The following is a 27,569-nucleotide window of genomic DNA, read 5'->3' as shown; positions in this document are numbered from 1 at the left end:
TATAAGTATGAATATTTAGTATTGTAGATGGGAAACGATCTTAACAATTGGTTATCACGGATTTTCTGTTTACAAACATATTTTTTTTTAAATATTTTGTAAAAAAATGTTACTGGAACATTGATATATGTTTGCTTATAAAATTATTTTTAAATCTCGCAACTTGGATTGCGTTTTCTTTTTCTCAATATAAATGAAATTGTATCAAGAATGACATTTTATTATTGTAATTTTTTTTATTTCAATAAATATTCGTAGATCTAAATATAAGTACAATCAAAATAAAGCGAGTTTACGACTATATTTATTTTTTAATTCAGATATATATTCTTCCGGATTTTTTGCAAGTAATTCATCTGAGTTTATGGATTCCACAATGAGGTTTAATTTTTCAACATCTTTATTTGGGCATAACAACTTATAAATCCGCTCATGCTGATCTTTGTTTAAGTTTCCACCAATTCTTATATTATACAATATTATCCCTTTCAAAATATCAGTATAACAATCCATTGGTTTATCTAAACTGAAATAATATTTAATTGATTGTATAGCGATCTCAGAGTCCTTCCATTGTAATATCTCAACAAATTTATAATTACTTTTTAATTTCATTTTCCCCAGTATAGTCCATATATTTTCAATTTCAAGTTTTGAAATGTAAACCAATATGTCAGTCATCTGTAAAAAAAAATAAAAGTGTTATTAAAATTATTATTACTATTTGTTAATCGATTATTAATTTACCAGCTGCTCTTAAAACTTGCCCAAATATTTCTTTCTGTACAGCGGGCATTATAATATTTTTTAACACTAGCCGGTCAGGCTCGGTTCGCTAGTCCCTACCATATACACGGCTAAACGGTCTGAGGATACGAACGCGTTTACGAGAATACTATTTTACAGAAATGGAGAGATTTCAGAAACGTAAAAATTATTTTCTGAACGTTGTTACTTCAGAGGATGAATGAGGATGATATGTATGAGTGTAAATAAAGTACAGTCTTTAACTGTTACAGATCGATTGTTCGTAAGATGTGTGATTGATTGAAACGAAACAATCAAAGTAAATCGGTATCCACGATATAGTATTTAAATACTATATTGTCGATACCGGTATTCTTTGATGGCTGGGTTTCAATTAACCATACAACTCTCGAACGGTCGATCTGACACTGTACAAGACTACAATAGATTTACATTCTGAAAGTGACCAGACTTACAATCGGTCACACGCAATTAACAAATTTATATTTGTTAACCGGCGAAGTGAGACCAATGTGCGGTGTTTGTAATAAAACACTGACAATAAAGCATCTAATAGAAGAGTGTACCATATATTAGGACCTCAGAAAGAGGTTCCATCTTAGAAATAATATTAGTGCTGATCTGGATAATGGAAATGAAGAAAATATAGTTGCATTTTTACACGCCAGTGGACTTCTTAAAAGTCTATAAAATGAAAGTTTAAAGCTGTGATAAAAGAATCTCTAAGCGGTAGTTTTATATATATATATATATATATATATATATATATATATATATATATATATATATAAAGAAAGAAATGGTATTGATAAGTTGAAATTTTAATTTCATGGTCTTTTGAGAACCTTATCTCAAATTTTAATATCGGGGTCCTTTACACCCCGTAAGTGTTTGTGATTGTCCTTGTCTTTTATGTCTTAATGTTTATTGTGAAGTTTGTGTTTTTAAATAAAATGTAAGGGCCCTTTACACCCTTACATATGACGATCCTGATGGAGATAATAATTTCTTTTAAAGAATGTGACGAGGGCTAATGACCTTAGCAGTCGATGCCCATAAAAATTCAGAAAAAAAAAAGAAAAAAAATAATCTCTAAATTAATTAATAACGAACTTCTTCTAGTGATATGGATTAGCCGTGTGCAGCCGCCTTGTGCATCATCATTGGTCTGCTATTCGCCAATAACAGCTAAAATAAAAACGTGTGCACAATCACCAAGCAATAAACCAATATAATATCCTTTTTTATGAGTAAGATTTGTCTAGAGGTTGCAAGATATCGAGGAAAAAATTTCCATTTTTATCAGATGTATTTTAGAGCATAAATTAACAAAGAAAATTCGTTACTTATTGGAAAAAGGCGTGCCTAGGGTTAGCCGCAAAAGTGTTACATAAAAATTAAAAAGTTACTATTTTTTAAATGTTATAATGAATTTTTTTTTTAAATTTTCTTTGTCACTTAATGGGCTGTTACAGTTATATTTGAATCGTACATGTGAAAAATTTTATTTTTTTTGCTCTCATAATAACAGTTATAATTTGTTTGGTATTTCTAGGTTATCATCAGCCTTAATTATTTTTTTTAATGTGGGTAGGGATAAAAATAGAATTAAATATTCTAAACTTTGGAAGTTTATTATTCCTCAAAATACTGTATATAATTTGTATATCTAATGCTAACCCGCTGGATTGGTCTAGGCATTTAAACTACTTTTCGTAAATCAGCAGATTTGGAAGTTGAGAAGTTGATTTCAGGTTTGAATTCTAATAAAGGTACTTGCTTTTAATACCAGATCGTATATACCGGTGCTCTTTGATGATTTGTCTCAAACATGGTCATCGCCAGGGACAAAGCTGCTTTCGGGACCCGAATCCAGAAAGCTGCTTCGGAGATCTATAAACTTGTCCAATTTTAATTAATATAATATAATTTATAATGTTAATTAGAAAACCTTACCGAACGTTACGTTATATTTGGTAAATACATGTTAATAAATTGAAATTTGGATTTAATTACAAAAAATAAAAATTAACTGAAATGACCTAATAAAATTTTTTGATTTTGTCTAAATTTAATCAAGAGTTAAGTAGTAATTTTTCCCTTGGAGGTAAAATTCCTTTATATTCACCAGATATGTAGAATTTATGGATTAAACTGGTATGCCAATAATATACATAATAAACGAAAAAATTTATTTTTAATGTGACAAAATTTCGTGTCTAACTTTATAGCAGAGTTATTTATAGCTGCAGAAGGGAAAGTACTGTAACCGACCCAATTTTGATAAATTCAGTTTTTCCGGATCTTGACGTTTTGACACGTAAGGAACCCAAAAAAACCAGAAAGAAAATTTCCGGAATTTCATATGTACGCGGGTATATTCGGTATGCTATTGTAAATCACTTTATACTTCCAGAACTAGTTACCCGATTTTGAACAAACTTGTTAAGATTTCTTTTATATATGGGGCATTGATGCCATTAAAATTTCAAATTTAAAGGTCTAGGGTGAGGCTGTAGAGCAAGGTCGACATCAGCATCTAGAGATTTCGGCTAATTAAGGTCTTATTTTACTTTAGCACATTAAAAAAATATTTGCGAAGAAACTTATTTTCAAAATCGCACAGTCTCACCAAAATTCTCATAACTAGCGGCTACGTGGGTATCCTGATCTAATAGTACTTCCTGTTACTACAAGAAGCACTAGTGTAGCACTGACAAGCAAAATGATGTTGTGTGTCTAAGCGTGTATAAACCATCAGACGGGAAAGTCATACAAATATTAAATTTTAGAAGCTAAAATTGCATCTAATTAAGGAAAATCAAAAGCAAATGTACCATGGAATTGTTTTCTATTTCGCTTAATCATCACTCAGAAATAATACAAATCAAAAACACTTTTTTTTTCATTTCTCAATTCTGTGTATTTGAGAAAATTTATATTTGATCAAATACCGTTTATTGATAAATACTATTTATATTTACAACATTTTGTTGATAAAATGATATCAAACACTGATACGCCGGGCTCAGTGGCGCAAGTGGTAGCGTCCCGGATTTTCATCCGGAGGTCCCGGGTTCGAATCCAAGTCAGGCTTGGCATTTTCACACGCTACGAAAATTTCCGTTCATCTCATCTTCTAATGTAATACCTAGTGAAGTAATTACGCTGAAGTAGTTAAGAAAAAAATATATTTTGATAACCAAACCCGATAAGTGTAGTAATGAACTCGTCATCGCAGATCATTGATGTCGAAGTCGAGAGTTCTAGGATATAAATCCTAGTAAAGGCAGTTACGTTAATACGGATTTGAATACTAGATCCTGGATAACGGTGTTATTTGATTGTTAGATTTCAGTTGTTAACACATCTAAGGAATGGATGACCTGAGACCTTGCAAGACTACACTTCATTTACATTCATAACTATCATCCTATGAATTAATAGCTTACACTGGTTCCGAAGGTTAAAGAGAGAACTGGAAAGGTTATGTTGGTAACCAAACTAACGATTCCGTTTACTGATCTCGTTTCTTTTGCATCTTAGCGTTTGGACCTAATATAAGATATTACTTCAGAATATGATTGAGGATGAATATAGATGAAGTGTAGTCTTGTACAGTCTCAGTTCGACTATTCATAAGATGTGTTGTTATTTGAAAGCCAATCACCAAAGAACACTGTTATATATGATCAACTATTCAAATGCGTAAAAAAGTAACTGTATTAATTTATTTTAAACAATTTCTCTATAATCAAATTTCTTAAAATATTAACAATTAAAACTCATATTACTGTGTTAATTGAAATTAATTTCCAAGATTAGGGTACTGTATGACTTTACCAGCAAAGCCAGAAAATTCATGCGATCATATTTTAGCTGTTTTTAATTTTTAATTCCTCGTTTGGTTAATTTCATATTCAGTCTTTATAACTTCTAATGTCTTGTCAAATATTATTCCATGACCAAAATAATAAATATTTGTTACTTAATATAAATATTTTATTTTTATTTTATTAAAATATATAAATATTTTTATTACCTTATTTAATTCAGTTTCGTTTGAATTTGCTTTAATGAAACCAATATAGTCTTCTATATTCATTTTTAATTTAACAACTTCATCTAAGTGATAATTGTAATCACAAATATTCCATTTATTATTTTTTATTAACGCCGTAATATTTTTTAACTTTAATATTTTCTCCTTACTATAATTAATGGTAGTATCAGTTATATACATCTTATATAATTTAAGAACCAAATTCTTGTAACATTTTCTTTGATTTTTTGATATATTTACAATATCATAACTAATTGTGCTTAATAATTCCAGTAGGTCCATGCTGACAGATCCATTGTCAATTATACATTGATGATCTATATCTAATAATGTTTCACCATCCAGACACGAATTTACAAAAATATTTACTAGAAATTCGGATAAATCTTTCCTACAATCACTATCATCACAAAATTTTAGATACATATTGTAGTATATTATTTGTAATCTTTCTGAATCATCAAAATGATATATTGCTTCTACAACTTTAGAACCGAACTCCAATATACGTTTTAAATCATAAATAATAATATTACTATTTACAACTTCATTACACAATTTTCTAAATCCATTTATATCCCATTTATAATAATAACCATCGAAACATAATGCGTGGTACAGGTCGTCGATTTCGTATATAGAATATTTACTAAAAAAAAAAAAAAAACATATATATATGTAATACAATATCTCTGCAAATATCTACATACAGATTGTAATTGACTTACCAGGACAGGCAGCATCGCTTACACGATCCGCAATTTCATCACTAACTGAAACTTTGGATGATTACCAGTTTGTAAAAGACAAAGACGTTTCCCACTGAAAAATAAACTTGGATATAGGAGGATCGATATTTCATTCGGTTCGTAACGCCGTTGAATATCCGTAACTGATTGAAATTTTGCGAACCAATATATGCGCTGAACCGCCTGTTTTAGAGTCAAAATTTCATCCGACTACAACTACATTGTGAGTCGGTTTAACAATAAATCTTGAAAAAATTTTTTGTCGATTTATTCTATGCACAAGAGATGATTATATATGGATACTTTTAGTTCAGATACTATTTACATAAACCCTCTACTTTTTTTTTCTATTAATTTCATAAAATTTACATTAGTATAATTTCTGGTGTTAAACTACAATTAAATATTAGGAAATCACTCAGAAAATCTCATTAAAGATATCTTTTTTTTTGCGGTAATTAGTTTTATATTCTAATAAAACGTATTTTTAGAAAATCAAAAAACATGAAACAATAATTTCTTATACTAACTTAATTTATTACGTAATCAGAATCATGTGAGTTAATGTTTATATAATAAATATTTTCTTAATGATTACCTATATTTCTTTGAATTTTTATTTTAATAATCAGATCGATTCTTCACGTACTTATAGATTTCTGGTTCTAAACATTTTATCAACACGGATAAACATATTGTTTATGTTACATTGTCCTTTTACGATATTCATAAACGACTAACTAGAGTTTTATATTTTGTAACCCTTACATTTTAAGAACATAATTTTATCTAGAGTCATGAAAATTGTTTTTGATTTTTCCTTTTTTATTACAATCATTTCTGTACTAAATACATTAGATTTATGTTGTTAAATTTTCATCTTCCTTATAAGTTTTAAAAATTGTTTTGTGTTAATGTAAATCGTGTGGATGTTATAATTATTCAGCTTGGAGAATTAGATTTTGGAGGGAGTTTTTCAACGTATTCTTTATTAAAAATCTAGATGAACTGAAATATTTTTTTGGGGCTTTTTTAAAATTTTTTCTCCATTTTCATTTACTTTTAGGTTAGGTCATGTTTAGAACTGTAAATATAGTTCGTTGACTTCGCAGTATCGCGCATTTCTGCGGTTTTTTATTGGTGAAGTTCAAAAGAACTTTTTGTTGGTGTGTTAGTCAACCCGTCTTTTTTCGTTCACCAAGATTTCTTGTTAAATACTAATACTACAATTTTTCAATTTATTATTTTTTTTTTAGGTCAGATTACATATAAAACTTTAAATATATCCCTTAATTTACTCCGTTCCAAGATTTAAATCTAGGATTTAATTTTAGGAATGAATAAACATTCCAGGAGAAGAATGAAAACGTTTCCAAATCTACTTTTGCATGATCATTTTTCTTTATCTTTACTAGTAGACCATGTCCTAAATTTTGTTATATATTTCCTGGACCATCTTTTTTTTTCCTGTCTCCCGAATTAGATTCCCTTTTACTTTAATAAGCCGGCTCAATCTAACTCCCAGAGTAGGGTTACCAGGCCCGACTATGTTGTTCCTGTTCCCCCACCCGTAGGAGCCAGGACTCGGTCTTTATGCTTTGTTTGCCTCTAAGTAGAACACCCAAAAACACAACGAGGGTCGGCCAAATTACCTAACAACCTATTCAAGGCAGTCAACATCGTCCCTGCCTTCTATGATAACTCCCGGACATTCACGGTGAAGGAGCGACGGTAATCCAGCCTTACACCAACATATTTCGCAGCCTCCATCTGAAAAATGTCACCAATCTTAATCCGTTGTGGTGTTAAGAGGCGCCTACCTGCCGGACATTGGTTTGCTTGGCATTTCACTGGCAACCACCCCATTCGGTCGCTCTAAAGCATAAGACCGTTCCCAAACATACAGAATTAAAGGCATTCTGAATATCAGGTCAACAGCCGGGATGTGCCGTGTACGCCAGGTCCCGAATGTCGCCTCTTCGACCAAGTGACACACATGACTCACAGTATCTGGGGACGACCTGTTTCCACGGAAATCGTAATGAAGCACAGACAATCCTCCACGAAGTTCAATGTCCCGTTTCAAACGAGCATCAATCATCTTCTCTAGAAGTTTACAAATCAAGTTAATCACACAATTCGGACGATAAACTTCTCGTCGTGCCGGCTTCGGGAGGAGTACCAAACGGGATTCCTTCCTCTGTTGAACGATAAAATCAGATAGCACCAGGCCATTAAAAACATCTAGTAGTGCTACTGCCACTTTCTTCACGAATATCCGTATAACTTCCGTGGGGGTACCTTCTGGCCCTGGACTCGTATGTAGTTTCGCCGCTTCCCGGCCTATAGCAGTTCCTCCATGCTGAATAATGATGATTAATCAATCAATATCAGTCCCCTCCATCGGAGGATCGTCCTCTCTAGGTAACAGACTCCGATATACCCCGAACACGCTTTCTTGTTTTAGAATAGGAACCCATCTACCAAACCTGTCGGTAATCAGTCTAGAAGCATTCCCTTATCGATCCTTCTGAGTGGCAGCATGAGGTTGTAGCCAGCCGTCCTTCTTGGCTTTTTTATCGCCGCTTTGTACGATTCTATGGCCGCCGCATTAAGACGAGGAGTCTTCATTTGCTCACCCGGAGTACCTCGTTTCTTGGTCCATTTGAGGGATTTTCTGACTGGTCATGCCGACCCCTGAGGCGAGCGATGTCGTCCATCTACCAGTAAGTATGGCGGGTAAGGTTACAAGAAATCCAAACACCCGCTGCGGCAGAGACATATTGAAACACACCCATAAATCCACTGGTGACAACCCACCAGTAAGCCGAGCCTGGATAATTTCTCCAAATCGGATACAGCCACTCTTAGAGATAATTTTCCATTCCGGGCGAAAGAGCCTGTGGAAGTCCTCGCGGCAAATTCGACAAACAAATGTTCTGAGAGCGACTCCTCCTCGCGTACGCCCTAATCCACATAGCAAGCCACCTGTTCGCTGGACAGAAAGATCAAGTCTATGGCGGATAAAGAATGTCCCCGCGAGGTGGCGGGTGCCGTGGAGACCGCATGGTGGATGGACAATATGTTATTTCCTATGTAATAACAGAACTATTTAGAATTTACTGAAGGAAACTATCTGAGTTACTCGTTAAAGAGGGATTCATTTATAGGAGTTATTTATTTCTAATAAGATATCACAGTTGGTAAGAAAAATCTCGGACACTCGGTTTATATATATATATATATATACACACACACACACAGAATATCCCACGAAGAAACAATGAAACATTCAGGACATGCTTCAGTCATGAAAGTAGAGGAAAAAAAATATAAACATTAGTCTGGAGATGTTTTTTTGTGTTCTGTCCAGCGGAATATATCACCCGAATTTCAGCTTTTCTGATGATAAATCCAGATTGTAAATTTTTGGACCCAAGTTTAAGGAGTAACCTATGGTTTCTTATGTAATTTGAGCTGGAAAATAGGATAAAATAGGTCCTAGAACTGTAACCATACTAGTTTTTAAAATGTTCGGACGTAAACACAATACTCGGTGTGGAAAAACAATTTTTTTTGTAGGTTTTTAGAACGAGAGCTCTGTTAATGGATTAATTAATGGGAATAATTTAGTAAGAAAGCTTGTAGAGAATATAATTCTGAGTGATATGTACATTGAAATGTAAGGAATTTTGAAATATTACTGTACCTAAGGTTCGTTATTCTGTTCGTTTTTCTGTAACCTTTTACCATTTCATTAATTTCGTTTTTTATTTTTTATTAGAGATTTCTAATAGTCTAAAGCTAAATTTTTTGCTTATATTATAACGGAACGAATATGAAAAAACGGGCCGATTTACAACTACAGTAGTATGCTCTACACCTGTTCAACATCGAATGAAGATTAACAGGAAACGTGAAAGAAGTTTTGTCATTACCCGTAGAGTAGACGTACAAATTCCAGATCGATGACCAATCACTAAATTATGGTGTCAATAGTGATAAATCTACCAATGTAATTGGTCAGTAGCTTTGTGTCATTTACTAGAGTTTGGCTTTTCGTTTTTGGTAACTCGATTTTAGACGTATACCAGGCACGAAATGCGGACAGTTTGTTTCAAGGAGTTTTTTACAGGTTAGCTATAGTAGCGCCTGCGTATTTCTTTCCTTAACTAGGTTCATTCTGTCAACAACACTGACGTTGACAGCCCGAATTTCAACATTTTTTCGATATTAAAATAACGAAAAAATTTAATATAAACAAACGTCTAAAATTCTTTGTTTTTAGTTACGGCCTGTGAAAGAATTCGCTCGAATTTTATAGTAGTAGTAGTAGTATAAAATATATGTTATGTAATGTCAATTGTAAATACGCTCCCTAAAAGATCATTCAACTGCAGAAGCTCTTATAAATGATTGTGAATATGAATGTACCGTCTCTGTAGCTGACTGAGTTTTTTCCTTTGTTAAAAAGCATGTGCACTCCTCGTTTTTGAGTGACTAATTTTACCATTTTCACAGCTGTGTCCATTTGCCAATAATAAACGGCCAAACTCTACTAACTTCTTTTTTACCTGTTTATAATACAAACACCTCTGGTCTCCTTGAGTGCGTCAAGAGTACTGCGGCTGAGTCCATTTTTACTGATGTTTTGGCTTCTGGTGGAGTGTGTACCTTCCAGCAGTATCAAGGCTTTTACCTATTCTCAGACTTTGGACACGGTCAGAAGTGTTTGATTTTAGACTTGTTATATTTGAATTCTACGTAAGTATCAGGGTTTAATTTATACGACCCGTACCCACCTTATCGCGGCTGAAAGGTGGCAACATCCTGGTCGCAAGACCCTGTAAGAAGCAAGGGAATACTAGCTAGTTCTGCTTGCGTTCTTCTCAGAAAGAGGTTCGTAATCTGTGGTTTTCGAACGATCCAGTAGTGGCCAAGAGATACAAAGCATGACACAATAATACAGAAAGTCCCCAGCTGCCTGTACTTGCTGCGGGATGTATTCAGATCGTGGAATCGCCCAACAAGAAGGCAGAAGGAAGACAGCGAGAACTAGTTATTCACCTGGGTGAAAGGTATACTGTATTTCCGGTCTTAGATGGTACAGAATTTAGTGACGTACTTAGAAAGTCCAGGCGGAAGAGGTGGCACGACACTATACTGTCGATCTCCGCAAAAGATAGCGAAGAATCGGAGATGGATTCAGGGGACACCCAACCCGGGTTAACCATACAAAGGAAATTTTTAAAAAAGCGAAGGGTAGACCAGGCAGACAAATCTGCCAGAAAAAGTCAGCCCGGTCGCAAGTCATACGATATTCCTCCGGTTTCAGAAGATGTATGAGGCTCTCTCTTAATCGTGGAGGCGTTCGAGCTTTTGCTTCCCAGCCCAAAGAAGCCAAAGCAGTTTTAAAGGTTATTGTTCAACTTCCAGCACAGCTCAGACGGTATCGGGATATTGTGAAAACAAAGCGTGATGCCAGCAAAGTGGCTAAGAAGCCGGAAGTTACCTTTATCGACAGAGCGGCGGGCTCTAAAACTTCGAGCAAGGATTTAATACAGGATTTTTGGGTTTCCATTCGCAACAACCGGAAAAATGTCAAAAACCGTGACATCCTGGAGAGCAGCAAGGGGCTGGTTGTTGTCGCAGAAACCAAGGAGACTGTTCGGTTATCTCGGAGTCTCCTGCTGTCAAAAAGTTGGAGATGCAGGTTGATCAAAAGCGGAAGCGGAGGCCCCATGTCACCGTGTCATCGTGTATGATATCAATAGGAGTCTCTCTGAAGATAATGTCCTGCCTTCAATCAGAGAACACCGACGTAGACAAGACAATGTTCAAAAAGGAATGCAGGCTCGTCTTCAAAACTGGAAAGCGTGATGTCTCATGGTATCACAAGCTTTCTTAATTAGGTGCTGGTGTCCACCAGAAATTTGTGTCTGAGGGATAGGATCTTCGTTTATATCACATCCTGCCGCGTCAAGGAATACCTAGAAGTACAGCGATGTTTTAAGTATTACCGGTTAGCCATAGGGCCAAATTCGGCAAGTACGCGTCAGTCTGCGCGCACATTGGTGAGGAGAGACACAATCCCGAGTGCCCGCATAAGAAGAACGCACCACCATAAGTTAACCGTAAAAGGGTGCTGTTGTTGCTTAAGGGCTGTTGAGATCTACATCAACTATTTAATGGTTAGATTTGAACAAATAAATGCTCAGAGTGCCTGTGTAGTCCAGGTTGAGCTAGGTGAAGTAGTTTAGAAATGGAGCTTCGATGCCTTTCTTCTGAAACACCCGTATGTGGTAAAGTGTGATCTGTCAGGATTCCCAAGCTGAAAGAAATTTTTCGTTGGTGATAGTAAATCCGCTGTTCTGTGTAGGAAGTCGAAAGATAGCGTCTTCATACAACAATCCTCTGACATACAACACGTTGTTTTCAAGCTTCCTGTGGATGATCTGGACTTTGTTGTTGTTAGTTTGTACTTTCGGTACAGGGATCCATGTGAACTTCATTTGGATAGGTTGGATAGAATTGTTAGGCTGGTAATGGGTTATCCAATTCTCATCGGTGTTGATGCGAAAGCCAAATTGCCTCTTTGGCACAGTGGGATCACGGTTGATAGCAGTGAACTTGTTGAATATTTCATTGCGCAGCATAGCTTTGAAGTCTGTAACGTGGCCGGCGAATTGACAATGTCTGTCAATGGTCTGTGACGCCATAATGCTGTATGCTGAGCCCATTTGGGTTCATCGTTCAGTTTCACTGATGTTGGGACATATTATTGTGTGCCCATCGTCTTCTGCTGCTGGCTGTTGTCGGAGTTTATACAACCGTCTTGATAGAGGCAGTCTCTGTAATCGCTGGCAGAAAACCTAATGAAACTCTAGCTACTAAACGTAGCGAGCGGTATATTTCCAACACGTGAGAAGTAGCAAGAAATAGTAGACCAAGGTTTGATTCTTGGCAGGTTAGGTGGAACGATTCTTCTACCGATCGATACACGTATGGTATATTTCCAAACTTTAGAAAGTTGCGAACTATTAGCTGGTTTTTTCCCAATCGGTACTCAACCCAATTCATATCAGGACATGGTGCGATTAGAAATTGTTTGGCTATATTTGGATTCGTTGAGTCGGACCAGATGAACTTACAGTAGAGTCGATGACACTGTGAACCGTGTCCTCTCTGTCTGTTTCGGGTACGAAGGTGAACGTACCAGAGTTGTCAGGGAACTAGACTGACTAAATTCCTTTCTTGATCTGCAAGTCAATTGGTAAACTCGTAGAGAATGGAGTATTGTGGCTGGCTTCCTTCGTTTCCTCGCCTCCCAGCGGAACTACTGAAGCAGTAAAAGTAGAATAGAACCCCTTTTTTTCTTGGGACCGCCTGTACAGCTGATTAGCCGGAGGTAGGCGTATTGAAATCGATCCGCGATTTGATTGAAATTGTTGTGATTTTGTGAATTGTGGTAATTTTGACTATTTAGCTGTCTGAGGAAAGGCGACTGCACAGCTGAAAGCATCAGTTACCATGCAGCCGTGAGCTGTAGCACAGTTTTGATGAGGGCAATTTTTGATTTTGCATACGATACTGTCGGAGAGATGGCAACCGCACTCTTTGGGCATGGTTCTATGCAGCCGTGAGGTGTAGCAGTATCTCAATGATGGTTGAAAGAATGTAAATGTCACGCGGGATAAAAGTCTGGGGTATGAACTAAAATTATTTCACTAAGCGAGCTAGGAGTAAACTCTGTTGTTGCGAACATCATTTCTGGTCGTATGATATTAATTTTCTTTTCTACATCCATGCGATATTTACAAACTGGCTCTGTAAAATGTAGAAATAGGAGCATGGCTCGACCTTCCGCGAATTCGGTTTGCTAGTTTAGAGGGCAGCGATGTACGACATTCAAGATGTCAGTATGAGGCCTGCAGGGAAGGATAAAGCTGAGCTAAAAAATCACCGAAATAATTGTTCAACGATGCATTCATATCGGTGGCATCCCAACCGAGGCCTGGCTTATTACTGTGACGTGTAATCAGCTGATGGTCTTTAATACGACTCCTGTTAAAGACCATCAGAACTATGAATCGCCACAATGTGGAAGACTTCCCCTACAGGTTTTGGGATGTTTGTAAAACAAAATAAAAATGTATAATAACTTACCCTTCTCCTTTTTTGTATAAATCTATAACTGCTGAGACAAAAGGATATGGACATCCGAATTCTTGTACTTGTGTAGGATTTTTTCTTTGTGTAATTTGAAAATCAATACTTGTTAACCAGTTTTTAACGTAAATATGCATCACCTTCATATAATGAGTTAATTCTTCTAAATATTCTTTTGGTGTTACAATGAAAGGCATATTTTCATATGTTTCAAATCTTTTAACAAATTTTTCATCACAAAATAATTTCCATTCTTTCCAAGGCATTGCTTCCATTACATTTTTTACACAATTCATTCTGTTTGCAAGAAAAAAATATTTTTTATATCTAAAAGTATTTCTTATCATCATCTTATGTTAAAGGGAAGACTTGGAAATTCTAAAATTTCTTTGCAAATATAATATAATAAATGAAAAGCACCACAATTATAAATTCAGTGTACTCATACGTTAAATTATTTATGTAAATTAAATTAATTTAATTTGATAAAAATTACATTTTTAATTTAATTTATCTAAATTATGGTATTTTGAATTAAATGCCAATTTCGAAATTCAAAATCCTAATTCCATTTTCTAACAAAAATTGGAGCGCGTTTTGTTCATTTTATTTACGCTCTGTTTATAAACAACGTGATTCCAAATTGCGCCGCAATCTATTAGGAGATGATTCTGTAGCTAAAAATAAAAACTAAGTTCACATAAACACTCGTCAGAAAACGGTTCTTTAGAGAGTTAAGGTTCATCGAACACTTAGCCCTGCTGTCTGTGAAATGAAGCATGACTTAAATTCTTAGGACAAAAATCGAGCAGACGATTTAATACTTCTATACGGTTATTGATCAGATATAAGGGGTTTTACCCGTCTATCTAACTTCGGTTTTAAGAAAAACCGGGTAAAACACGAAACTTTTTTTGGAAAATACATTTAATTAGAAAATGTGAACATCATCCCAATTTCCTTAGTAATATTTTAATTTCTGTTTAATCGTGTTGTCAAAAAATGGCATTGTAAATTATCGAACGATCAGAATTGAACAGAAAGAAACCTATGTAGATTGCTACATGTCATTTCCAACACACATTTTCGTCTAATGTATGCTATGATCTTAGTGATAATCTCATAGGCCGTTTTTCTTACCACCTACGCTCAATGCAAAGCGTTAGTTAATTTTTTCTAATAAATATTATGAAAATGTGGGAAGATATACCACTTGCAGATAGAATACAGATGTGGTTTCTCCATGTTGGCGAACCTGCTTACTACTGTCGTGATGTGATAAATAATTTAAATAACATTTAAATAACATAGTAAGCAATGGATTAGCGAAAAGGATTACTAAACTGGCTAGCTGGATTTCACGTTAGCCGTCTTTTAACTTTGCTGTTGGATGATGTCGTTCGTTTGGCACGTACTGGCAAACAAGAAGAACTGAGACATTGTATAGAAGAAGTTGCAGCTACTGTTAGGAATAAAAATTAAATTTTCCCGGCTAGTATCGATTTACCGAGCTTGACTATGGATCAAGTAGAATCGCAACCCCATTGAGCAAATGCTTAAAAGAAATTATTCCTGCTGGGAGAGTGTAGCCTAATTCGTCGGGAGCATTCTCAGACGGGCGATTGGGATAGTCCTGAGCAAGGTGAAAATTAGGTAGGCCTTCACTGACTAGAATAGAAGGAGTCAGTGTGAAGTAACGAGTAAAACGATTCCGGGTCGATTCCTGGTAGAAAATGTTGTGGTTTGATACGGTAATCTGCTGATGTAGGTTGGACAAGATTACCAGTGAGAGCCGAAACTCTGTGCGTAAATGCAGTTCCACAAAAGAAAAAAATGTTTATTATTATTAGTAAAAAAAATTATTAATTATTACACCTTATAAAATATTATATATTAATTGAAATTATAGGTAACTGATGTTAATGTCACGTTTTTTTTTTGTGTAGAAAAACACCGTGTGAAATATTTATAACAATATGAGGTTATATACCTATCAGGATTTTTATCCAAATGTTGAAGAAATAAACCGTATTCAGTTACTCCCCATTTATATTCAATTAACATATTCAGTAATTCTCTTGCATCTACAAGACTAATTTTCCATGATTTTACGTTATTTGCTACCTGAAAAAAAAAAAATATATATAATAATGCTTAACTTAAAATATAATAATAATTTTTAATTTTTGCATACTTGTAATTTAACTTGGGTCGATTATTTACACGAATTTACTCCTTAATTTGGTTCTCAAAAATTACATTGGGGCTATTTTTTAGAACATCTGAAATTCTTCGCCATCCGTATTCGAAAAATGCGTATCCTGACTTATGTTTATATAAACCTTTTCAGCAGTAAAACAACTATTTCCACCAGTAGATCATGTTATAAAATTTTTTTCGGGTTTTCCTGGGACACTGTTTTTATTCACGATTTATTATGAAGTTTCTATTTATTTATTATTTTGATGAACAACGTATTATTGACAAATAATATTATTTTGATATGCTAGAAAATAAAGTGAAACTTATTAACAGGAGGAAATGTTCAAGTTTTATCTCAAAAGATGTTTCTTTCTGCTTCATGATAAGCCCCGAACTCATACTATTCAAAAGACTAAGGAAACGATTCTAAAAGTAGTTCTCTAGGGTTGGTACATTCATTTTACTGTTCCGATTTCATAGGATCAGAATATTTTTGTATGGTCTTTTCAATTGGGTAGTTTTATGAAGCGTCGAATTGGTGGGGTGAGTTGTTCAAGAACAACCAATACACCTAAGGCAAAAATATAAAAATGGAAAATAATCCTTTACTAGTGAAATAAAAAATCATGCAGAAAGTTCGGAGAAGCGTTTAAATGTAGACGGGGATTTAGATTATTGTTGTTTAATAAAGAATGATCTTTCTACAAAAACTTGTCTTATTTAATTATTGAACTAAGCAATTGTATTTATTAAAATACAATTCTGTTAAAACTGGGGAAATTTTTTGTAAAACGTTAAGTTCCTTTTGATTATTATTATTATTATTACAAGGAAAACATTATCTACATTTTTATCTGCAAACAAGCTGATAAGGAAGTCCTGCGTACAACTAATATCTGTGACGTGCTTGTGTACTTTGATGGTATTTATTTACTTCCAAGGTCAGAAAGAATTTGAGGTTTTATTTTCTTTGGAGATTTCGTAGAACACTGTGATATTTATCTCAAAACATCGGAAACGTTTTTATATTTATGTAATTTTCTTTATTATGGAACAGTTTTATTCAATTATATTTTAATTTCAAAAAATTTCAATTTTCAAAAAATTTAAAACTTTTGTCAGTATTTCTCGATTTAATGAAATCGATTATTTAATTTTTCATCATTTTTCCATTAAGATTAAAAGTTATTTTTTTATTATGAAAGACAGGCATTCAACATGTATAGCATTAGCGCGGTGGTAATAGATAGCTTATAAAATTATGCCAGTATTGATCGGGATTCGAGTCCGGAACTTCCACACAAAAAGCCGAGTCTCTACTTACTCAGCCACATAGATCTGCTAAAACTTCTCGTTTAAACTTTAAAATAAAATTTGGTAATTATATGATATGATAATATATTAATACAAATATAATGATTAATTTATTTCAAACTCATACCGCTTCCATATCAGAAGGGTTAAGATTTGGTTCAAGACTCCATACCATTTCAATACATCTGTTATATAAACCTATTTGATTTTGAGAAAAACCAAATTTTTCACATGTTCTTTGAAATATTATGTCATTATTGTTTTTTACATCTTCTGTTTTTTTTTTAAGACTCAATAGTTGTGTTAATGAAGATGCGTAAATATCATTGCATAAACTGATAAATATTAAAAATTCTATTAACCATAAATATTTGTACGAGTAAATTGTATTCATTTCGTTTACCTAAAAAAAAAAATAAAATAAAATAAACATATGAATATATATTAAATTAATAAACAGGTATAAAATTTACATATATTAATTAAACTATCACCCCCGTTGCGGCTTTCCGGCTACAACCGGAATACCGCGTTAGTAAAATTTCCGGAATCGCGAGTGAACATTTAGTTTGAATTATAATACGAATTAACGAGCTGTACCGTCTCGCTAAGAGACAATGAAAACCGATAAGTATTTTTTTCAGACTTAACAACTACCGCATCGACAATTCTGTAAAATTGGAGCCTTGCCACAATGCCGACAGAGATAAGGAATCGAATAAACGCCGTTTGGAGTCGGGAATGCGCGGGATTTTTTTCTTCGTGAGAGTTTTGTGCCCCCTATTCAATATATACAGCTTGATAATTGATATTTTAATTATATTAATATCAGAGATGTATATGTCTTCACTGCGGCCACGCGGTTCCCCCAAACCCTTCCCGGACACACGTGTGTCTGGAAGATTAACATTATGTAATGTGAGCTCTTACTTCATCTACTTCTTCGACTGAAGGTGATCGCCGCTCTCAAACCGCGATCGCGAATCAACTTTACCACAATTGTAAGTTCCCTATCTCCTTTCCTTTCAAGAAAATAGAATAGGGAACGAGCCCAGCAGCCACCGACAGCATAGAATAGAAGAACGAAGAGAGAAGAAACCTGCACTTTCCCCGGTTTAGCCCTTCGGGGCCACGGGATCATCAAGGTTACTGGTATGTAATTTCGATTACTGCCGAGTCTCGTAAAGTGCAGGCCAAAGAAGAACGAAGAGGTCATCCGAAGAAGGAGAAAAATAAGAAAGAAGACCCACTATGCGACCTGACGTCACGGACAGGAGTCCAGAAAAAGAGTCCAGCAGAGATGCAACATGAAGGGCAGCCATTGAAGAAGTAGAGGAAGATCTTTTCATTATCCATTCCTTAAAATACCTTTATACTTACAATTAATTAAATTAAATTAAATCAGCAATTGCGACTCCCTCCGGAGAAGGCGGCGCATAGCTTCCTCCAAACAATTAGTGCCCCGTTGTAGCGTATTCCTGCTAGTCTATGAAGCGTTAGCACCAAAAGGACTTCAGTGGACAGTCTGAAGGGGAATAGGGGTGTGTGTGTGTGTGTGTGTGTGTGTGTGTGTGTGTGTGTGTGTGTGTGTGTGTGTGTGTGTTTTGTATTGGCCTGTAAATCACATTATATCTCCAGAACTACTAGTCCAATTTTGACCAAACATTTTCAGATTACTTCTATGTATAGGACATTGATGCCATTAAATTTCAACTTAAAAATTCAAGTATGTGAGACTGTAGCGTACGTTTATCCACAGTATCTTGAGATTTCACCTATTTTTTGGTCATATTTTTTTAGGCATACTTGTTAACAAGATTTGCAAAAATGTTAGCAAAACTGTATCAATTTCAAAAAATGCTGTTTCAGTCGTCTGCTATGATGTGATAACACAGGTGAGTAGTAGAAATAAATAAATGAATATCTAAAGTGTAAAGAATAATTCGGTCTGACTGGGCCTTGAACTAGGTCGCTCGGTCGACACTGTACCTCGTGCATTATACACCGCGGCTACACCAGTCTGCTGACCGTAAAAGCGAAATTTACTCTATGTTGTGAAATTAAATTAGTTAGTAATGTCCGTCAAACCAGCTCTAATTATATATCGCATTCGCGTGTTTTACTTAGAATCATTGAATTACATAAACTAAAAAATATTAAATTTAAATAAAATGATTAATATTTTTAATTATGTTGTGTGTTTGTGTTTGCAAGCCGTTCATTAGAAACAACCATTTTCTCAACTATATATTTTGTAAATTTCATTACAAAATAATTTTTTTATATTAATATTATTTCTAATCTGTTCATTGCAATGTTTTCAACTAGTAAACAATAAGCAACCTCCTCCCACAGTCCAATGAGATGAGGATAATATGAATAACATGAAACGTAATCTTGGACAGACACAGACTGATCATTCCTGATTCATCTGGTTAATAAAAAATTCATATACCAGTGTCCAAAAGAATTCAGATCTGTATAAAAGCAACTATCTTTTACTAGGATTTGAACATTAGAATCTTCGACTTCAAAAATCAAGCATTAAACAGCTAATTTGCGGTGACGAGTTAACCATTATACCAGCCTAGGGGGGCAATTCTTGATTAAAAAAACAGTCAGTTTATCAAGTTAAGTTTTCAAAAATATTTGCTTATAAAGCTGGTTTACAAATGTCTTTATCTAAAACAGGAATAATGACAGATTCTAAACAGAACAGCAAGTATATAGAAACAAAATTTGGAAAAAATTCACAGATAAATTTAAATATGTAGGTGAAATAATAACCTAAAATGATTCGGATAAAAAAGCGTTTGCAAATAGAAAAATTGTCTTTAAGAAATTGAAATATTTTATTAAAGATTTGTACAAGAAAAATGTAACTGTAACACAGTATTGAAACCAGAAATCCTGAATGGGAAGAAACCTTCCCATTCTAGAATCATTTTGAAAATTTTTTTTAAATTTTAATTTCCTTTAAATCCGGAACCACCGTAAGGTATTATTTCAAAGGATGAAATGAGTGATAATTTTTGTAGCGTGTGAAAATGCCATTTCCTGACTGGGATTCGAACGGGGACCTCCGGGTGAAATGCCGAGACGCTGTCACTCGCGCTACGAAGATTGCTAAATTTTAGAAATATAAAACTATAAATAATATAAAAAAGAAAATAGAGCGCATGTGCTGGATAGAAGAACGAAGAAGTGTATAGAGTAGAATGAAATAATTATGGAAGAGAAAGAGTTAAAATCAGAACAGAATAATTGAAATATTTGCGTGGTCTTTGCATGCCTGTTCAGGGAAAAAATAAATTAAAACAATTTAAATTAAATAAATTATCATATTAGTTAAAAACAAAAACAAAAAAAAAACATATTTTTACCTTTTTTCAACTGCTTAACAATATCTTTAAACCTGATTTAATGTTAAATGGATATAAGTATCGAAAATAACAGCAAGACGAAAATCTCTTTCCAAATAATCTCTACTAAGATATCAATCGAAAAGAGATCACTAAGTCAATAAATAAATACCCGAACGCGGTATTTATATAATAGAATAGGCAAACAATACTAACATGTTAAACAAATAAACTTTCCCTTCGCAATAATTTTTTTCCCACCACCATCTGCTGAAATTTAAGGTACAATCAGGTTTGGGAAATTATTTATTACCTTATTTTTTTTTTTTGTTGTAGTAAATCACTAATGAATATTCCCTTCATTGCATTCCTGGCGAGTGTAGCGAGAATAGGTATATTAAAGGTGAAAATATGGAAATCATGTCAAAAATGGGTCATCGGGTTTTTTCTAAAAAAACTTCACTTTTTAGGGTCCAATAATTCTTTTAAACCAAAAAAAAATATATATATGTACTTATTTTTTCACACTGCTTTTATCCGTTGTATTTCAGGAATTTGGTTCAATATTTTAATATACGTAGAATTTTTTCTTAAAATATAAACGTAGAAAAATTACTTAAAATAGATTTCTTGGATTTATGTTGTTTTTTTTTTTTTTAATATTATAGGTCATATTACATATGAAACCGCTAAATCAATTTCTACTTTGGATCCTAAAAATTATAGTCCGCGAAAATTTTATCGTAAGCGCAGAAATTAGAAGGGTCGCAATTCGACACTCACAAAGGAAACGTTTCCGAATTGAAGTTTAGATAAAATTTCATTTGGCTGCAATATATCGTCTGAAACGCAAGGTTTCTACCAGTTCTCTTTATTCCGCCTAAGTTTGCTTCTGCTGATTTAAGAATTTCCTTTTTAACATTCTCCCATTCTTCTTCTACATTTTCTACCTTATCTTTTTTACTCAGACCTCTTGCGATGTCCTCCTCGAAAATCTTCTTTACCTCCTCTTCCTCAAGCTTCTCTAAATTCCACCGATTCATCTGACAACTTTTCTTCAGGTTTTTAAACCCCAATCTACATTTCATTATCACCAAATTATGGTCGCTATCAATGTCTGCTCCAGGGTAAGTTTTGCAGTCAACGAGTTGATTTCTAAAACTTTGCTTAACCATGATATAATCTATCTGATACCTTGCAGTATCGCCTGGCTTTTTCCAAGTATATATTCTTCTATTATGATTTTTAAATTGGTTGTTGGCAATTACTAAATTATACTTCGTGTAAAACTCTATAAGTCGGTCCCCTCTTTCATTTCTTTTGCCCAGTAGTATTCATCCACTATATTACCTTCCTTGCCTTTTCGAATGCTTGCATTCCAATCTCCAACTATTATTAAATTTTCATCTCATTTTACGTGTTTAATTGCTTCTTCAATCTCTTCGTATACACACGCTACCTCATCATCATCATAGGCGCTTGTAGGCATATAAACGTTAACAGTCGTTGTCAGTTTAGATTTTGATTTTATCCTTATTACAATGGTTCTATCGCTATGTGTCTTGAAATACTCCACTCTCCTACCTATCCTCTTGTTCATCACGCAACCTACTCCTGCCTGCCCATTATTTGTATAAATATAAATATTAGTATAATTATAAATTTAACATTCATTCAAATTGTGAAATATTTTCACAGGAATCTTTTATTATTTATTAATTATTTTATTAATTTAGTTTTGATCAACAAAACTTTTATTTAAGAAATTATAATTCGTTAATTCAGTATAATAATGGATTGGTTACATTTATAAAATCAATACCTAAAAACATATGTAAATATAAACAAAAAATTCATTCCAAGAATACTAATTTGGATGATCCATAAAAAACACGCAACATATTGTAGCGTAAAATATTTATTTCTAAAAAAAAAACCACGCGTGTTAAAAATTGAGATTTCTAAAATGAATAATTATAATAAATTATTTTCCAATAAAGAGTTATCCCAATTATTAAAAAAATTTAAAATCATAATAAATTTGGCTTCATAAGAAAATTTATTAATTAATTTTTACAGTTTTTCTTTTAATACAAAAATAAGCGAGAAATTAACATTTAAATATACAAAGAGGTTTAATTTTTTTAAATTTTAAAGTACTGAAAAAGCCTTCATATTTTAAAACTGAAATATACTAGGAGGTAAAAATAAGTGCGGATCAACCTAGTGGCAAAATTAATAATTTATGATGTTATAGAAATTTGTCAATACCCTATTAAAGCCGAGATATTGAAACAGATTTTCTTTTAGGTAGATTTCATAAGAAAGTTACCTATTGTAATAGGTACCATGATTCGACTTCCGGAAAATTACGACATATCTTCTCGTTTCACATCCCCCAGACCCCAAAACCACCGTAATTTAAAATGTTTATTGTTACTGCTGTAATTTTGCGCCAATCACTTTAAAATTGATACATAAAATATAACGATCCTAAATCTTGGTCGAGTTGATTAATGGGAAAAATCGGAACATGGGGGTGGAAATGGGACGGCTTTTTCGATTAAAAAAATATCGCTATAACTTTGTTATTAAATAAAGTATCGGATTCTTTAATGATCCTACTATTCTTTGGATAAGGGCTTAAAAATGATATAAGTAAAATTTTTGGATATAACCTACCATTGGCCCAGGGGTTGTAAAAAATTGGCTTTCTAAGATAAAAAATACGTACCTTCTTTAGTAGGCACAGTATCTAATCGGTATAAAGTGGTCGTTAGTCTTCTAAAGATTAGTTACAACTTTTGTCTGTAATATTTTTGATATGACCAACCCTTAATGGAAGGGATGATCAAAATTTTGCTGGAATTTTAAGATGATAGGTATAGTCTTCTACTAAACGTGTGAAACAACGTGTCATATGTTAAGCATACGACAAAATTTTGATGTAATTGTGAAAAGAGCCTCTTATCACAATTACAGAGGACTAATGACCACTTTAAACCGATTCCATGCTGTGCCTTTTAAGGGAGGTATTATTTTGTTTATCTTCAAAACCCCATTTTTTCCACTCCCTGGGCCAATGGTTGGTGATATTAAAAAACAATACTTAAATAAATTCTAAGCACTTATTCAAAAAATAGTCGAATCTTTAAACGAATTCGATATATTATTTAATAATAACGGCATAACGATTTTTTTTTTATAAAGCCCTCTATTTCCACCTCCATCGTCTGATTTTTCCCATTAACGAACTCCTCCGAGATTTAGGGTCGTTATATTTTATGTATCAATTTAAAAGCGATTAGCACAAAATTATGGCAATTATTGTGTCCAAAATAAAGTGAAATATATTTATATATAAACTTTTTAGCTAACGGAGGTTTTGGGGTCTACGAGATGTGAAACGCGTAGATATATCAGTATTTTCCGGAAGTTGAATCATGGTAACCATTACAGTATGTAACTTTCTTATGAACATTACCTATTTGCTAAAAGATTTAGTTTAAAGATGCGCACCTAGTTGTGGAAAAGTCCGTCACCAGGGGACCCCGCAGGGTTCCGTTCTCGGTCCCCTGCTGTGGAACCTGGTGTTTGACGGATTTCTGGGATTGACTTTCCCAGAAGGAGTCACGGCCCAGGCTTTCGCCGATGACTGTCCCCTTTTAGTTCGTGGAGATTCACGACCACAGCTAGAAAGCAGAGCGCAGGCGGCCTTGTCAACCGCTGAAGGCTGGATGGACATGCAAAATTTACAGATTTCTGTGCCCAAAACGAAGTTTATGCTTCTAAAGGGCGCAGACAAATTATCATGCAGTCGAAACCCCCACATTAAATATAAAGGCTGTGTAATCAGCCAAGTAAGGGTTCATAAGTACCTAGGTGTTTTGTTTGATGATAAGTTGCTTTTTAGTAACCATATTAAACAAGTTGCGGCGGACGCTGTCTCTGTGATGCACAAACTTAGAAGGATTGCACGGAAAGACTACGTGCTGTCGCGCCGCCAAATGTACTTGATGTACCGAGGCGTCTTCGAAAGTATGATCGCATACGCGGCGCCAGTTTGGGCGCATAGGTTGGAAAGGAATAGAGCACTACTTCAAAATTTAAGGAGTGCCCAGCGCAGAGCCATGATAGTATCCACTAGTGTATTTAAAACAACCTCCTACGAGGCTACTACTGTATTGGGAAAGGCTCTCCCAATCGATTTAGTGGTGAAAATTCGGGCAGTCATGTGGAAGTTGCGAAGAGGTCGGGAGGCCGAGGCATTTGGGATGCGATTTCGAGCCGGGCCAGAACCGGAGCGGAACGGTGATCACAATGCACCGGAACAAATTTTCGTCCAGTTGCCCATCTCCCGTCTGCGGAAAAGGCTACAAAGCCTCGCGATGGAGGCATGGCAGCTTGAATGGCACACCACGACTAAGGGAAGATCCTTGTATACTTTTATACAGGATCTGGGGAGATGTTATGCCTCGAGTTCTTTTCTAAGGGCGTCGGGTGCCCACGTACTCACCAACCATGTTAACCTGAACCAATATCTGTTTCGGTTTCGCATGGTGGCTGATGAGTTGTGTGTCTGTGGGGAGGTCCAGTCGAATGTACATATGATGTACGACTGCCCTGCTCTTGGGGGGGCCAGAGACCGAGCCACCCTTGAACTTAGAGGTCAGGGGGAAACCTGGCCGCTCACAAGCGGCGAGGCAGTGTGGCGCGAGCCGCACTGTCGGACCGTGTGGGAATTCCTCGATGAGGTTGCTATGTTCAACCGTCGTCGTTAATTTTAAGGGATTATTAAATGTAATGTAATTGGACTCCTACAGCTCTGCTGCTGGAAACCAACCTTGGTAATAGGGCTGGCGATCAGCCAAATCAGCTCCAAGCGCTGTTAAATGGTGGACAGGTACTAGCTGGCATACAGCGACCGAGGCGTGGCAGCCAAAATTGCTGTCTTTTTTAATTTATAGACATATAGTTGAAGTTGTTACAAGGGGTGCGCCTCCCCGATCTAGTTTTATGTTTGACAAGTGAGCGATTGGGACACTTAAGCGGGTGCTGTATGGCACCCTGCTTGATTCGCTCACGATCGTTAGGTATCTCACTAGGAGCTTTTAGGATTTGGGTCGCTAAACCGTTCTGAGGCACAGTAGCCGTTCTTGGCACGGAACATTTGGTCTATGCTCTAGGGCGACCGAATGGGGTGGTGGTGGGAGAAATGCCAGTTAACGAAGTTACCTATTTGCTAGGTTACCTAGTATTATTTTCTTTAATTATCGCAATAATTAGTGGTAAAATTTCGTTAAGTGTTTTCTATCCTAAATTACTTAATATAATAAATTTTGTAAATATATAATCATATAAATAATTTTTTATATTTAAAAATATATTACTTTTTTATAGTAGTAAATTAGTTGTTATTTTACAAGTTATTAAATTTTCATCATGGATTCTTACTCCAAAGTACAATTACAGTATTTGATTTTCCACAAATTAATTAACTATTGGAGAATTAAGTCATAGTCCAAATCTTTGTTCTCAAGAGCAAATTATTTTATTTATTTTTTATTGTATTGGCTATTGATATTGATGTTTTGACTATTATATATAACGTATATATATATATATATATATATATATATATATATATATATATATATATATATATATATATATAATAATAATAACCATTTAAAGTTTGTTATGGAATGTTTATGTTAATACGAAATAAAAAAGTAACAACTATGAGACGTATTACCTAATTATATTACCATAGGAGTAATTTCGTTTTTGCAAAATTTATTACTTATAACAAAAAATGAAGACTTTACTAACCGTTACTTTACTTAACCGTTTCAACTTCATTTTTTATTCGTAAAATTTAAATTAAAAACATAAATTATATATCCACCTAACTGTATAAAATGGTGGATTTAAGATGGCGGTCAAACATTTCAAACACATCTTGATTCCGTAGGGAACGCCTTGAGAAGATTACGGTTGGCACACCACGCAAACCAATGCTAGCCCTGATGGGACTTACTGGATGTCGTCATTCAGAATCTCTAAACTTGATAACATTACACATTCCTTAGTTTGGTCTCTGTCAGCATGCCACTACCAATCCTAATGTCTTAGTAGACATTTCCATTTGTGTATTTACACCGATCGCAAAATTTTTGTTTTCAGTGTTCACCAGAAATATCCATTTTGACTAGTTTCAGCGTGACGTCAGTACATACGTACGTATGTATCTCGCATAACTTCAAAACTATTAACCGTAGGATGGTAAAATTTTTTATTTGAGACTGGTGTAACATATAAATATGCGTCTCCACTTTCGATTGCAATCGAGTGGACCAAAAATGTTCAAAAAAGCCCAAAATCCAAAAAAATAATATTTTGTATTTTTTCTAACTGCAGAAATAATGGTCATCGAGTACTTTTCAGTTATAAGTCATAAGTTGTGCTTATTTTCATTGGTTCCAGAATTATAGCCGAATAAAATGTTAATTTATGAAGTATTTGGATCTTACACATATTTCATAAATATATTTGTTTTTTAACTGTTATAGTTTACTTTTTCTGAAAGAAAGTTTTTTTTTTAATTATGTGAGATATATCTATTTTAGTGGTTGTGTGGTAGCGTTTCGGCCTTTATCCGAAGATCCCGGGTTCATATCACGGTCAATCGCGTTTTTTTAACACGCTTCAATATACATTTATCTATTAATTATAAGAGAGCCTGTGATTACCATGTAAATAAATTATAAGTATGAATATTATATATTGTAGATGGGAAACGATCGTAAAAATAAGTTATCACGGATTTTCTGTTTACAAACATAAATTTCTGTAAATATTTTGTAAGAATTAATTACTTGAACATTGATATATGCTTGCTTAGCAAATTATTTTAAAATCTCTCAATTTGGATTGCGTTTT

General features: G+C 34.2%; 1 protein-coding gene across 1 annotated transcript; it reads right to left on the bottom strand.

Annotated features, from left to right (window-relative positions):
• Positions 1–259: 259 nt before the first annotated feature.
• LOC142334140 (uncharacterized) lies at positions 260–27,398 on the bottom strand. Its single transcript, XM_075381899.1, has 6 exons — positions 26,541–27,398; positions 17,393–17,668; positions 15,740–15,873; positions 13,747–14,046; positions 4,811–5,480; positions 260–681 (listed from the first exon to the last, which is right to left on the bottom strand). The coding sequence occupies exons 1-6, from the start codon at positions 26,586–26,588 to the stop codon at positions 277–279; spliced, it is 1,833 nt and encodes a 610-aa protein (XP_075238014.1). The 5' UTR covers positions 26,589–27,398; the 3' UTR covers positions 260–276.
• Positions 27,399–27,569: the final 171 nt, after the last annotated feature.

The sequence above is a fragment of the Lycorma delicatula genome, chromosome 13 (genome assembly GCF_047948215.1).
Source record: "Lycorma delicatula isolate Av1 chromosome 13, ASM4794821v1, whole genome shotgun sequence".
Classification (NCBI taxonomy): domain Eukaryota; kingdom Metazoa; phylum Arthropoda; class Insecta; order Hemiptera; family Fulgoridae; genus Lycorma; species Lycorma delicatula.
The sequence above is the reverse complement of the archived record's forward strand: the minus strand, read 5'-3'. Positions and strand labels throughout refer to the sequence as shown.

Bases quoted from the DNA above. Each gene is read 5' to 3' on its own strand.
- LOC142334140 (XM_075381899.1), bottom strand. From the start codon at position 26,588: ATGTGTTTGAAATGTTTGACCGCCATCTTAAATCCACCATTTTATACA. The intron at 17,669-26,540 runs GTTAGGTGGATA...TTTTTTTTTTAG, and splicing joins TAAATCCACCATTTTATACA to GTAAACGAAATGAATACAAT. The intron at 14,047-15,739 runs GTATATAACCTC...TCTTGCAAACAG, and splicing joins TTGGATAAAAATCCTGATAG to AATGAATTGTGTAAAAAATG.